The sequence below is a fragment of the Rhinopithecus bieti genome, unplaced genomic scaffold, assembly GCF_001698545.2.
Source record: "Rhinopithecus bieti isolate Rb0 unplaced genomic scaffold, ASM169854v2 scaffold_5260, whole genome shotgun sequence".
Lineage (NCBI taxonomy): Eukaryota > Metazoa > Chordata > Mammalia > Primates > Cercopithecidae > Rhinopithecus > Rhinopithecus bieti.
Genome location: NW_016805896.1, coordinates 6,259,009 through 6,273,867, shown reverse-complemented (window position 1 = coordinate 6,273,867; position 14,859 = coordinate 6,259,009). Strand labels below are relative to the sequence as shown.

At 36.0% G+C, this 14,859-nt stretch overlaps 1 protein-coding gene across 1 annotated transcript in view; it reads left to right on the top strand.

Moving 5' to 3' along the window:
• ASXL3 (ASXL transcriptional regulator 3) overlaps positions 1-14,859 on the top strand; it is a 162,706-nt gene that overhangs the window by 64,215 nt on the left and 83,632 nt on the right. The window contains 1 exon segment of the mRNA XM_017874075.1: positions 5,698-5,819. Coding sequence (XP_017729564.1) covers positions 5,698-5,819 — 122 coding nt within the window.

Genomic DNA, 14,859 nt, shown 5'->3' with positions numbered 1-14,859 from the left:
TTGATCTTTCAAAACAAATTTGTTATTGTTTAGTTTTCATCGGTAGTTTTCCTCAGGTAGAATTAATGGTCTATTGTTCATTGAAAACAGTTTTTAAAAATTCTTACGGCCTCCAACTCAGGTATTGGATCTTTTTTACTGTTTTTCCCCCAGCATCGTATACCGTGATTGGCATGAGGGAAAGTACTCAATAAAAGTTGTGCAATTGAATGAATGATTAATCAGTAAACCAGTAAACTTCCTCTAAGACCCAGCCCTCTGTTCAGATTTTATTGACTTCTAACAGTGTACCACAGTGTTATTCCTAATATACTATGTATCCTTTGAGTTACATTTTTTATTCATATAACTTTTTGTAAGCCTATAGTGTATGTCAAGATCATTCATACAGAAAACTGTTGTGATTTGAGAACATCTAGTCTGATTATTCATAAGAATGAAAGGGAGTGTTTGGAAAGAGAACTTACAGAAATGAAATTAGTAAAAGACTGCTCCCCTCCTTGTCTTTATTAGGTCTTTGAGCACCAGTTTCCTCAGATAGCTTGTTACTTATTGGGTGGCTCAGTGGGACAGAGAGCAATTAATAGTACACAATATCTATTTTGCAGCGACTATATAATGTACAGATCCTGGTCTGTGTTGTGGTAACACAGCTTCTGCCATTTTATGTAAGCATTGTGATTTCTAATTTTGACTTTAAATTTTATTTTTATTTCCCCATGCAAAAGCACAAAACTGTGACTTTACTCGTTAAATAAGGCAATGAGTAAAGATGGCAATGAGTAAAGATGGCAAAGAGAAATCTATCTATAATTAGTGGCAGGTCGTGCAACTTCCTACTGTCTTTCATAGGACATTCTGTCATTTGGCTTTCATATTATCCCTAATTGACTATACAATAATTTGGGAAAATAATTTAAGAAGGCTTCTATTTTCAAGTTTACAACAATTCATTTTATACATACTTTTACATAAAAAAGAGCTCTGCTGACCTCCACTTTCATGAATTCTTTTTAAAAATCATAGTTGAAAGTTAACTTCAAAAATACTTTAAACAAAATTTTCGAATTTGGTGTTTTAAAATTTGATTTTTAAAAAATTCAGTGAACACTAATAGATCGACTGTTCTGTGCCCATCTTTGCATATAAGTCCCTGAGTTTCTGAGCCTGTGGTGGCTGAGGCAGACGACAGCACCAGCATTGCAGGGACTGTCATGAATTCGTACACTAAATTCCAAGACAGCATGGCTAGGGGAGGAGCAAGTCTACCTCAGAAGCTGGGATAGTCAGAGAAGCTTTGGGGGAAGCTGTTTAGAATTTGGACTGCCAAGATGAGTTTGCCAGGCAGAGTGCTGGGAAAGGATATTTGGAGAAGGGACAATCAGACCAAGTACAACAAACACAGCAAGTAGATGTGTTCAGAAGACACTGAAGACTCTCCAGATTGGCTGGATTATAGAGGGTGAGAATTGGGAGGTAGGCAGGATGTGAGACAAGAGAGACATATCAAGTTTGCATTCTGATTGCTCCTTTATATTCTGGGTTGTAGGTCACAGTTACAATTGTGGGTGTCCTCTTGTACACCTGTCAGTGGATTAGTACTTATATTAGGAGGGAATACCAGCCATAACCCCTCCCTAGCATGCAGCTTTAAAAATAGGAACTCTAATCTACATTTTCTAGTTCAATAGTATTTTCAAGTTGAATGGCAAATTAAAAGGAGAGAGAGACAACTTGGAGACACTGAAGCCCACAGTTTTACTGGAGCAGTTACCAGTTCTCTAGCCTTCAAGGCTGTCTCATGGTTACCTATAATCTCCCACCTCCTTTTGCTCCCAGGTCTTCTAAATAAAGTATTTTGAGGGAGGGTTTGGGGAGTAAGAGTAGAGGTATTGAGAGGCAAATTTAAAATCAGCAGATTAGCTTTTAACTATCCTTTTGGCTTGCCTGTTTTTGGTAGGCAAGCAAAATGTAGACAGAAATAGTATTTTTATACCTTTTAAAAAATGTGGAATAATAAAAATTCTAGGGAGAACTAGTCTCATTTTGTTTCCTCATCTTCAATTTGAAAAGGACAGGCTGTATTGTGGGATTTCAAGGTATAAGGTCCTGGCATTAGTTTTGTGATCATGCCAGTACACAGTTAGAAAAGATAGCTCCTGTTCTGTTCTCAATGCCAAGAAGATATCACTTTCTAAACTGCATGTCAGTGTTTGATATTTATTGGATAAAACATCTGTCCTAATTCTTCAGTTTCCTGGCTCCTGTTGTAATTTTACATGCAAGGGATTTTCCCTGATCCTTTCTTTAACATTAATTTTCCTTTGGCTTGTATTTCAGAGGCCAAAGTCAGTCTGTTAGATAAATATTCAGGCAACTGTTTAAAATGAATCCTTCATTATTTATTTATCACATCTATTATTAAGAAAGCTGCAAGAATAAGTAGAAGTGAAAACCTTGCATTTTGTCAGAATATGAATCTGCATGAACCTGCACAGGCCAGCTGCACTCAGTGAATTAGTGTTTTTAGATTCAGATATTTTCACGTCATATGCATGGAAAACTAATGAATAAAGGAACTTAAATGTCCATGAGAAAAGGTCCATATTTGTCAGTAATTTAAAAATGTATATGAGCACACTGAGTGAAGCATATGGGTGAATTGCAAATATGTCCCACCCATTTTTTCTTTCCTGATTTTTTTTTCTTAAAAATAAATTATTCAACCCAAAGGAACAATCACATATTTTTTTTCTGTTACATTTTGCTTTTCTTTAAGGTTCTATAGTTATTGTGTCAATAAATAATTAGGGAAGTAAATAATTAGGGAAATATGCTTTGATCTGGAGAAATAAAGTCAGGAACAACTTCCAGTAAGAGGGATTAGGGAGAAGATTGACTACCTCACCCAGGTATTCTTGATGTTTTTCTTGGGTCTAGAATGGAGTGTAAGATAAAGCAGTGGGTTAAGGAAAATGAATCATTTTTAGAACAAACTGCATGGTATTCCTTAATGCAGTTTCAAGTGTTGTCCTGCCCTCCGTCTGAAGTCCTGGGCTCTAAATTGAATCGAATCTTTCTTTTGGTTACAACATATATAAATAGATGTCAATCACTATCAACATAGTGCCATAATAAATTTAACCAAAATTGTACAGTGTATATGCTGATACTGAAATAGGTATCCCAATGTCTGATGGTTTCCTAGGTCAGAAATAGAGCAACTGGTGAGCTATATAACAGTTACCCTCAGGAAGGACAGATGATTGCATATTGCTTATTTTCTTATTCAGAAAATAAGAAGGATACGAGGCTTCAGTTACATGTACACTGGGTCAGAATTTATTGTTTAATCCTGCTGAAGTGAAGTTTACCTTGAAAGACATGGGAATAATAGCATTTTCTAAACAAATTGGAAGTATATTTAGACGCCCAGTATGCAGAAGCTTTCTCATATTTTCCCTAAGTTCCTTAATATCTTTGGACTGCATTTAGTTCTCCTTTAAACGAACTAACCTGTAGGTTTCCAGTTTTCTAGGTGTAAATGCCATTATAAGAATGTGAAAGTAATCAAACATATTCGCTAATGCACACTTTACATTTGGCTGGGCGTACATGAGATCTGTTCATTTGGGATCATATATTCTATCTACCATCTCTCTGTCACCTCCTCAGTTGGTCACATTTCATAAAGACTTCAGAACATTGAAAAGACTACCTGTGTTATCAGTAAATACTATAAATTTGTGTTTAGACTATAAACTGATGATTATTTATAATATTTCTTGATAAATAATAAGCTTTGGCAAGGTGTTACAAATTATTCTAGTGATTGTTTTAAGGAGAGAAGCCTAGGAACCATAGTTTATGTGATCAACTTAATAAACTGTTTCTTAACTAGAACATTTAGACCGTCTTAAGGAAAAAAATCATATTAAGTAAAAAAAGTCATCTGATCTTTAATTCAGTGACTTTTCTCACTATATTCATCCGCAAATCTTTTTGCTACTTCAACCATAGTATTTCCTAGACCCATCACTTACTCACAATTCTCAATTTTTCCTTGTCGGGGCTGAGTGACTTGTTTCCCCGGCCTTTGTTAACTTCTAGTTTCAGTATCACGCAACTAAATTATGCTTCTTTCGATATGATATTTTCTATATCAGATCTTGACTTTTGAAACTGAATATTTTAAGTGGAAAAATCATGGATTCTGAAGCTAGACTAGGTTGGCCTTGAATCCTATCTCTGCAGTTTCATTGGCTCTATGACCATGGGCAAGTTATTTCACCTTTCTGAGCTCTAGTTTTCTTTCTCGAATATAGAAATATGTACCTTATTGTGTTACAAGAAAGCTGCAAGGATTAAATCAGATCACATGCCGGAAGTGTCTTGCATTAATAACTAACAGTTATTTTATTTTCCTAAATTTGTTCATTTGTCTGATTACTTTCTGTATTAACAAAAAATTTGATTTTTTCCCCCAAAATTGTCTCTCACGGACCGCATGATTATTTCTAGGCAAGGTGTGTTTGAGTCTATCAAAAGCCACTTGAGTGTTCTCAAGGTGCATATGCCTGTGCTTCCCATTTTTTGCTACAATAATTTTTACTTCTTCACCTTCTTTTAAAACTCAGGTCAGAAACCTCTCAAGTTGCCATCACTTGAAAAGTTTTCTTGAATTAGCATTAACCCTGGTGCCCTTAAAAAGTCATGTTTTGAGCTTTTTTACAATATGTTCTCAAGTTATTTTCTTCTGACTTCCTCTTGCCTCCTGCCTTTGACATATGCCTCCATTCTGTCGCTAATCATAGTACTTCCTCATTTTGATTTTCCAAACTCCTTCTCCCCCAGTGTGTACAGAAAAGGGCCTGCATCTGTGCTCCTACTCAAACCATTTCAGTGTTAAAGTCTCTCAGTTTGAGGAGGAGTCAAATGAGGACTCAGAAGTCTCTCAGTTTGAGGAGAACTAAAGGTAGAGTTCTGGCTCGAACATGGGTTTCAGAGAGCAGACACTGCCTGTGGGCTCTGTTTGGTCACCCAAGTCAGTGAGATGTTGATTCTCCTAAAAAGCAGTCTTTTGGAAGAAAATGTCTTCCATAGAATAGACAACATGTCTGTCAGAGCACCATTTTCCTCAAAATAATTATCTTGAGTTGGTAACAAGCATCTCAGATTTATTTTTTCCTTATCCATGCTTTATGACTCAGCCCATAGGAGAAAATAAACATGTCCCATAGGTCACAGATTCTATTAGTAAGGCTGTTAAGTAGAAGAATCGTAATACCTGTGAGGCTGGGTAGATTTAAAACAATTGCATTAATTTAGATTTTTTTTCCCAGAATACTATGCATTGCCCAATCTTCATATTCAAATTCAGATAGTACCTGCTGACTCCGAACTCCTGAGGCAGATATTGTCTATTTTTTATGTCCATACAATAGTTCAGTGGCATAGAAATTATCATCAATTTGCGGGTAAGGACAGGAAGGCTTAAAAAGGTTAAATGGAACTGTGGCCACACAGTTATTAAATGATTCCGTTTCTTCGTATCTAGATACCCTTCTTTTTGCTGTGCTATTTTGCTTTATTTTAGGTATCCATTTTCAATTGGAGAAAAGCTCCAAGTGTGTAATTACAGTGAATATAAAAAAAGGAATTCAAATTAGTAATATCATTATCTCTTTCTGTTTCTAGTTTGTTCGAAGCAGGTAACTGATGAAGCATCTTCCACTCGAGATTCAAGCCTTACTAACACAGCAGTGCAAAGCAAGTTAGTGTCTTCCTTCCAGCAGCACACCAAAAAGGCTCTTAAACAGGTAAGATAGCTGCCATTTATTCTTTGTCCTTCAGTTCTATGTACTTAAGGTAATGTTATTTTGCTGATCAAGTAAGTAGGAACCTAGGAATCAGAAAGCAGAATTTTCCTGAATTCAACCCCATCCATGATATTCAGTTCAATAATTTAAATCTTTGATAAAAGAAAAAACTAGGAGAGACTTGACTGAAAATTTTAATGTAAAATAGAAGGAGGAATATGCATCCACTGAAAATATATAAAAATTTGTATTAAGATTTTGTGTGTCTATGTGTGATTTATAGTAATACATCTGTTGGGTTCATAAATGCATTGCATATTTAAAAAATAACATCTCTATGTTTTTTGTGCTTATCTGATAGTATAAAAATAAATGAAATTTATTTGTTGTTACTGAGATACATTAAGTTACAAATAAGAAAAATAGTGAGTGTTGCTTACTTATATCTGGAGTATTCATTAATGAGTGTTGTTTGGTGCTGAATGGCAGTTAAAGTTGCCATATTATTCTGCTGTCGCAGAGGCAGTATGGGCCTTTGTGGCCTTGCACTGAGATGGTGCAAGGAGGGGATATTTACAAGGTTGGTCTCTGGGTGCTGACATACCCTGGTTTAAATTCTTGCTACTCACTTGCTGTCTCTAGGCAAGCTACTTCTCCTCTCTGAATCTTAAATTCCTTATATAGAAAATGTGGAAAATAATAGTATCTTGCTCCTGGGATTGATCTGAGAATTAACTGAGGTAATAGGATGAAAGCACATGGTAGAGTGAGTGGCTCATAGAAATAATAGTGACTGCTGTCATACTGGCAAATGCTAAATTGTGCAGAGAAGAAAAGGAGGAGATGTTATGGTTAGATGGAGCCATCGTATGATGATAACACAAAGAGTGTCAGTAAATGGAAGGTTCACGTATTTAGCCCTGAATTCATAGTTTCCCCTTAAGTGCTTTCCTCTTGTACATTCTATTTTGATCCTTCTATAATAACTCCCCCTTCAGCCACCCATTGATGACCTTTACTAGATCCAGGATTAGAGGTATCAGTCTAGTGACATATTATCACAAGGAAAAGAAAAATTATGTTTTCTAAAATAGAGTTTTTTAAGTTCCACCAACCACTAAAGCTTCTTAATATGTACATCCAAACTTCTAGACTTAGAACATTTCTACCTATCTTCTCCTGTACCTCAGACAAGAAAACACAGGAAAGAAACTTAGCATGTTTATGCTGAATTATGTTACCTTCCTATTTCATATTATTGACACTGCAGCATTGCCATTCATTGGTTATTATATTGAAGGTAGTAACAGTATATTTCACCCTGCATAGGTCAAGTACCCTTCGGAGAGCTTGCCACTTACTGCATTTGAAATGTTTTAGATGCCAGAGAACAAAACTGAAATCGGTGTTGAGATCCCTTTTTAATTGATGAAATAAAAAATGGATGTAGGTAGCAAAGCCTGGGCGACTCATTCAGACAGCAAATAAGATGCAGGTAATAAAATACTAACCAGAAGAGAAGAAAAGATACGAAAATGGACACTTGTGGCTGTGGCATTTAAGAAACATAAATGGGATCATAAATGAAACATACTTGTGAGGTTCAGTGACTTGAAAAATGTGCACACCACAAAATCTTCCTGTATATGAATAGAAATATAAAGGTACAACTTTCTGTATTGTTCTATATCATTAATTTGTACTTTCATCATTTTGGTTTTGTGTTATTGGAACATTTTTTTCAATTACTAAAACATTACACAATTTTAAGTGATTTTTTTTGTTTTGTGTTTTTTGTGGAGCGTATTTTCATGGGAACTGCCACTGCTTGCTTAGAGTCTAAGCTTTGTTTTAAGAATCCTGTCCTGAAAGCTTCTTAATGTCCTGAAAGAGTTATTAATTCATTTCTTAAAACTTCTGTTTTATAACCCATAGCAAATTAGTAACCAAGAGAATATGGCTCAATATATAGCAAATATGCTAATATTTGATTAATAATCAAATTTATATTGGAAACATATTTAGAAGAAAAGCTGTTCTTGCAGAATTTTGCCCAGATTCCATGTAATTGCTGAATTTCTTAAGACAGCATTGCAAAAATTGACTGAACATGCAGCATTTTAAACTGTAGCAACCTCAGCAAATCTACAGCTTTCTTTTCTTTTGGATAGCTGAATGGCTATGACCATGCAGAATTCTTTGTAAGTGTGTTATATACATATATATGTATATATTTCCATATACATGTGATCTGTGTTTGTGAATATATGTTTCACGTGTATGTGTACATGCACAAATCGTAATCATATGAACCTAGGGCCAGGAGAATGATCTTAAAAATAATTACATTAGCTGATAATTAACTGTTATGGTTTCTAGACACTGTACTCTCCATTTTACATGGGATATATTATTTAATTCTCATGCAAATGCTTGGAAGTATGTACTTATATCTCCATTTTTCAAAGGAAGAAACTAAGACCCAAGTTAGGTAACTTGCCCAAGATCACCCCGCAAGTAAATCTTAGAGATGACGTTTGAATCCAGAACCATAGTTTAGATTCTGCCCTCTTCACAAATGCTGCCTTTCAGCATATGCTATGTAATAGTATAGATGAATTTTTGATACTATCCAAGAAAATCTACATACTTGAGTTGTTATATAGCATATGGAAAGCAATACAGCATACTTATTAAAAATAGCATTTCTGAATAGAGGCTGCTTATCTTCAGTGCCAGCCCATATTGATAGCATACACTCAAATATATGTCATTATTATTTTATCAGAAATATGTTGTGATTCAGTAGGACTTTAGTAGTCTATACATTAACCAGTGTAGACTCTTAGAAAGAAGTAGATTTAAACAAATTCCTAAAACCAAATAGCTTTATAATCATAAGTGGAGTTAAAAAAATAATTTAGGCCGGGCGCGGTGGCTCAAGCCTGTAATCCCAGCACTTTGGGAGGCCGAGACGGGCGGATCACGAGGTCAGGAGATCGAGACCGTCCTGGCTAATACGGTGAAACCCCATCTCTACTAAAAAAATACAAAAAACTAGCCGGGCGACGAGGCAGGCACCTGTAGTCCCAGCTACTGGGGAGGCTGAGACAGGAGAATGGCGTGAACCCGGGAGGCGGAGCTTGCAGTGAGCTGAGATCCGGCCACTGCACTCCAGCCTGGGCGGCAGAGCAAGACTCCGTCTCAAAAAAAAATAATAATAATAATAATAATTTAAAACAAACTGTCTTACAAAATATGCCAGGCATACTTTCTTAAGTCTGAAGGCCCCCACTTTCTACCCCTGCCTAAAGCACGTTGCTACAGAGAGTGGGCTCTTTGATGTCATAGCACCGTTGATTGCAGTGTAACTGTAAGCTGGACAATCTGGAAGCTATAATGTCCCTTGACTATTGACATAGAATACTTTTATTGCTCCCAAATATTTGAGTCCCTTTTACTTTCTAATCCTCAAAATGTTAGTTAACATCATATGTTGGGTATAACTGCATGAATAATATAGTGTTATTTCAGTAGTTGTCTTTTTTTTTTCTGCATAAGCATATTCAGAAGCCTCTGGAGAGCAGCAGATTGCTGATTATTACCTTGTTCCCTGCCTTCTTTCTGCCTGGGTATTTTAGTTATGATCCTAAAAAGTGTGAAAAGATTAGATTTTGCATTTTAAATTATAATTCAGGAAGATTAAATTTTAGAAATTTTAAACAGCCACAAGATAATGAAAGGTTAAAGAAGGATGAGTTCTCTTACGGCAAGTGACATGGTAGTGAACATAACCTTTCTATATTGTTTGTGTTGGTTTATTTGACTTCCTTCATTATTTATTTAGGGTGGTCGAGTTTATTCATAAAGTTGCAGATGCATTTTCTTTTTGATATTGCAAAGCAGATCTATTCTTGGTATTTTGCTTTAGCTTTATATGTTTGACCAATACTGTGAAATTCCAAAGGTTATATTGCATGATAATAGTTTCCTAACATGGGCATTGACATTTATCACACTAGCGGCAGTGCAAGTTGTTGGTGCCTGAAACAGCCCACTGTTTTCTATATGTATTTCTAATCATTTAACTTTTAGCATTCACAGCATGTGATGTTTTCAGATTTTCAGTGGAAGAGTTACTGTATTCAGTGCATTCTTAAGCTCTATTGCTTGTGTTTTTTCGTTGTTAAAATAAAGCAGGCATTACTTGCTTAAAATTCCAAGTTAACACAAAAGCCTCTGATTTGAAGTTTTATTTTATTTTTCCATTAGGATAGGAATGAAAACGAATCCATATTTTAGAACTATCTAACAGGCTTTCTGTCTGAAAATCAAATGTTTATTTAAAGGGTTTTTTTTTCTCTCTCTCTTTTTGCAAGAAAGTATTGCAATATGTCACTGGAGAAAAGCATGCACAGTCAGCATCTTTTGATTTCTTTCCTTGCACTTAGAGCCAGAATTGAATTGATGTGAGTGTGATATGATCTTTACTTTTCCTAGACTGGGTTAGCTATGTTGTATGTGTTTCCTTTGAAAAGTGTGTTCATTTCCAGGGTTAAGCTTGTAAATTTCTTTCATATTAAATAATACCTGGAAGCATTAAACTTGGTAAATCCGATTATACTCCTTCTCATAATACCATCAATATTGAAATTGTACTCTGTGTGGTTTGGACAGTGGAACATTACACATGTGACTGGCTTGAAGGTACATTTCTTCATAGTAGACTGCATTTACACTCACCATCTGCTTGTTTATTTTGATTTTGATGTTACTTCTTTCTGGATTTGAAAGGACAGGATTTAAAGTTGTTCTACAAGATAGTCCATTAGCATTCCTCAGTACAGCTAAGGCTTGAGACAGTTGGAGGTGTCTCATTTATATCCTCCCCTAAAATGAATCTAGACTCAAATAGACTGATTATGTAATATCTGTCAAAATAAATCACATTATAGACAAATCAACAGGGCCACCACTAGCTAATTAAGACTCTGATGTGTAATAGAAAAAGCTGCCCCTTCCAAGTTGTCACAACAAAAAATAACATCTCCTCTTTTAAAGGGTACCCCTGTATAGGACACAGCATCCATAACGATCTAAAGTGATCCTCTTAATCCTATTTTCTTAATCTATTCCATGAATTTTTAATATCCAGGCTATGAGATACCCAAATACAGATAATCACAAGTTAATTTGCAGATGATTTCTATTATATATGTAGCATAATGTAAAATAGGAATTTTCTTGTTTTCTTAGAATTTCAGCAAAAGCTCAAAGCTGCAGACAGTATGATACCAGTAACCCTGTTTGGAAGAGAGGTGTTAGACATAGCCGCAAAGGACTAAGAGGAGACCAGATGGTCGATTGAACAACCCCCAACAGATGTATAAAAAATAACTCAAGATTTGGGGGGGTGTGTTCCAAATCTTGTATTTTGAAGGATTATGAGATTTGTTAAATCAGAGGGCTGACCATAATGGCTCGGCTACACATTGTACAGTGGGACAAGGATGCTGACTGTGCTTGCATCCTGAGCAGGTGCTGAACAGCTAGTCAAGCATGGGGAATTTGTAAAGACCTTGCCTAGGAAAGCTGCCTACTTAGATGAGAGGAACCCAGTACATAGAGCCTGCACTGAGGGGAAGTGCAGAGGTCAGCTAGAGAAAGCGTGGTTTATATCAGTGTTGAGCGTAGTTTCAAAGGCCTCCCAGCAAAAGCCTCTTATGTATCCACTAATGCAGGCCATAAAACTTTAGCAGTTGGCCCTCTGCCTCCCAAAAGGTTATGATGTCATGGCTGTGACAACACTGGTTAAGACAACTTTGCTCTAGTCTTTCATTCCTATTCTCAATACTAATCTTGGGGAACTCAGGAGAAAAAGAAAGAGGAAACAAAGGAATAACAAAACCAGGAAACCCTTCCCCAGTGAAATTCCTGATTTGAGACATAGGCATGGTCTGGGGAGGGTAGAAGGGAAGCTTTGTATTTGACCTCATGTTTTTCATCCTGAATATAAGTCCTCCGATCTTTATAAAGCCTTGGCAACCATTTTGGAGTTCTTTGCTTTCTCTCTAAACTCCTTACTCCTTTTTTTCCATCTACTCTGTTTTTTTGTTTTGTTTTGTTTTATTTTAATTTCTGCAGTAATCAAAAGTTATCCCTGCTAGTGGATATGATACTATTTTTTTTACTTATTGGAGACCCCACAATTTTCACACAACCAGTTTCTTGTCATTTATGTCTCACCTCCTTTGTTGCCTCCAGAGAGGCCATTTCTGACATCCCACTCTAGATTGGTTCTCCCCACCCAAGTTACTCTACTTCCTCTTTCTGGCATAATTTTCTTAGCACTTGTATGTGAGTGAAACACTTATATTATTTCATGTATTTCTTTGTCAATCCTTCACTAAAATGTGGAATAATTAAAACTACTCTTATGTTCACCACTATGGATCAGCAGCACTTATGCTATCGTACAGCTGAATAAGGTCTCAAAAATGCGTTGGTTGCAGAAAGGGTAAGTTATATAAATAACAGAAATGACATTTGTTGAGTATTTACTATGTGAGGTAAACTCTGATAACCACTGTTGTGCAGATTTTTTGTTTAAAGCATCTTGCCTGCGCTGGTGCCTCTGTTTTGTAGGGACATTGACCCAAGTCATTTACCTAGCAGCTAGTTAATTAAATCTTTCTCTGACTCTACAACTCCTTAACCACTGCATCACACTGCCAGTTTTTCAGAAAATTCTGAAATTCAGTAAAATTCTTCTGTAATCCCAGTACTTCGGGAGGGAGGCAGGGAGATTGCTTGAGGTCAGGAGTTCAAGACTTGCCTGGCCAACATAGTGAAACCTGTCTCTACTAAAAACAAACAAACAAAAAACTAGCCAGGGGTGGTGGTGCAAACCTGTTATCTTTGCTACTTGGGAGGATGAGGTGGGAGGATTGCTTGAACCCAGGAGGCGAAGGTTGCAGTGAGCTGAGATTGCACCACTGCACTCCAGCCTGGGCATCAGAGCGAGACTCCATCTCAAAACAAAACAAAAGGAAAAGAAAATCTTTTTATATAGTAGGCATTTAGTTTTGTTTGCCTACACACATAGTGTGTGTCAGGGCTTTTAAAAATATTGTACTGAGAAACAGTAAGGTTGTCTGATCAGGAAACACATATTCCAAACATCATACAAACAGACTCAGTGTTGGTCACCTTCCCTTATCCTTGCCTTGTCTTTTTAAAATTACAAATTGCTACGGGTTTTATTCTTACATTATTTTATTATGGCTTTCTTCTGTCTGATTACTAATTTTTCTATAGCAGAGTCCTCTCAGCTCTAGAAATTGAGGTCAAAATTTTCGTTGCTTTAATTATTATTTACCACAAATGCTCTAAAAAGACATGCCAGCTTTGACTTAATGATTCCAGCTTCTAGTTAGTTCATCTTTTTTTCCCTAAATATTTTCTAAAATAAACTCTCTAACCACACACACACACACACACACACACACACACACACACACACACTATTTTTAAAATGCCGAATTTTTTTCTCCATGAGAAGTAGTTTAAATATATGCTATAAAGGCTCCTAAAAATTGATCACTCTTTGTGCAGGCTTAATTGTTTTGTGAAATCTTACATAATGGGCAGAGATGGACTTAATTGTAATTTAAATTGCTATGTTGCTGTGCTCTGTTTTATTATTGGATTGTTAGGTTAATTTATATAAAGTACTTTGAATCCTTGTACAGTGCTAGACAGATTGATTCAATTATGTGCGAAATTTATGTGCAATTATGTATACATCTTGAAGAAAGAGTAAATGTCTTAAATATTTTATAACACATATGTCCTCATTAAATGTATTATTGACAGCAGGCTAAAGGTGAGAAGGATGGCATCTTATTAATCTTTGTATTTTTTGCCCCTGTCCCATGTATAGTAGCTGGGTACTTTATGAAAACTTAGTAAATGTAAGAATCAAAGATGTCTTATGTTATCATTAGCAACCATATCATTTGTAATAGATTTCCCAAGCTTTTACTTTCTCATCAGGCTTTAAATCTTATCTGAATAAGTTGTATGCATAATTTAAATGCTTTCTCTCATTTAAATGGTATTTAATTTTCACTTCTGTAATTATTTGGTTGCTAAATCTTATGGTTGACAAGTTGGACATTGGCTAATACCCTTTGCAAATAAAAGGACATCGTTTTATGACAGCAAGGGAAAATACAGTCAAGGCAGTCTTTCAGGAGATTCTGACAACTCTTAGTCGAAGAACATTAATCAAGTAACTGGGATGTTGTAAAATTGGTAGAAATTACACAGAAACTAGGACTAAAAAGGATTGAGACAGTATGAAGCCAGCCTTTTAACCTTTTGAGGAGTTTTAGCATTCCTATGGCTGTGAATTTAATGGCTTTTCAGTTTCGTGTGCTTAAGACCCTTTTTATTACAGGTAATTTTCTATATAAAGTGATCAGCTAGATAAGCTGTATTTCAAAACTTTTAAATGTCTTTTATTACATTATTATCACCGTGGTCGATTCATTTATGAAACACAAAGTGCTCCCATTTGGAGAGATTTATTCTCATTTTCATTTTTTCCTGGATTTGCTAGAACCTGTCATGTTCGTGTTCTGAAGGTTAATGCCCAAAGTCAAGCAGACAGAAGCCAAGTGCTGCAAGGTTTCCAAGATTAGGACTGATTCCCTTCACAGAAATAAATGATTCCTGCCATGTTCAGTGATTTTGTGCAGTGCTCCCCACGGCTGAGTGAGTGCATCAATACTGTAGTCCTTACATGCTGTACATACTGATGACACTCAGTGTTAACTTGATTGACTGAGCGGTGCGCTGGAGAGGACGCACCTGCAAGAGAAGTGCAGACACATATATTTTTATCCTGGTTTCGAAACATTTATTTTACATTCATTTGACTTGGGAGTCATAGTTTCAAATTCCATGGACTCTCAAGCCACAGTGCTAAGGTAGAAGAAACCATTAAGTGCTGCTTTGTTGTTAGAATTATACCGAA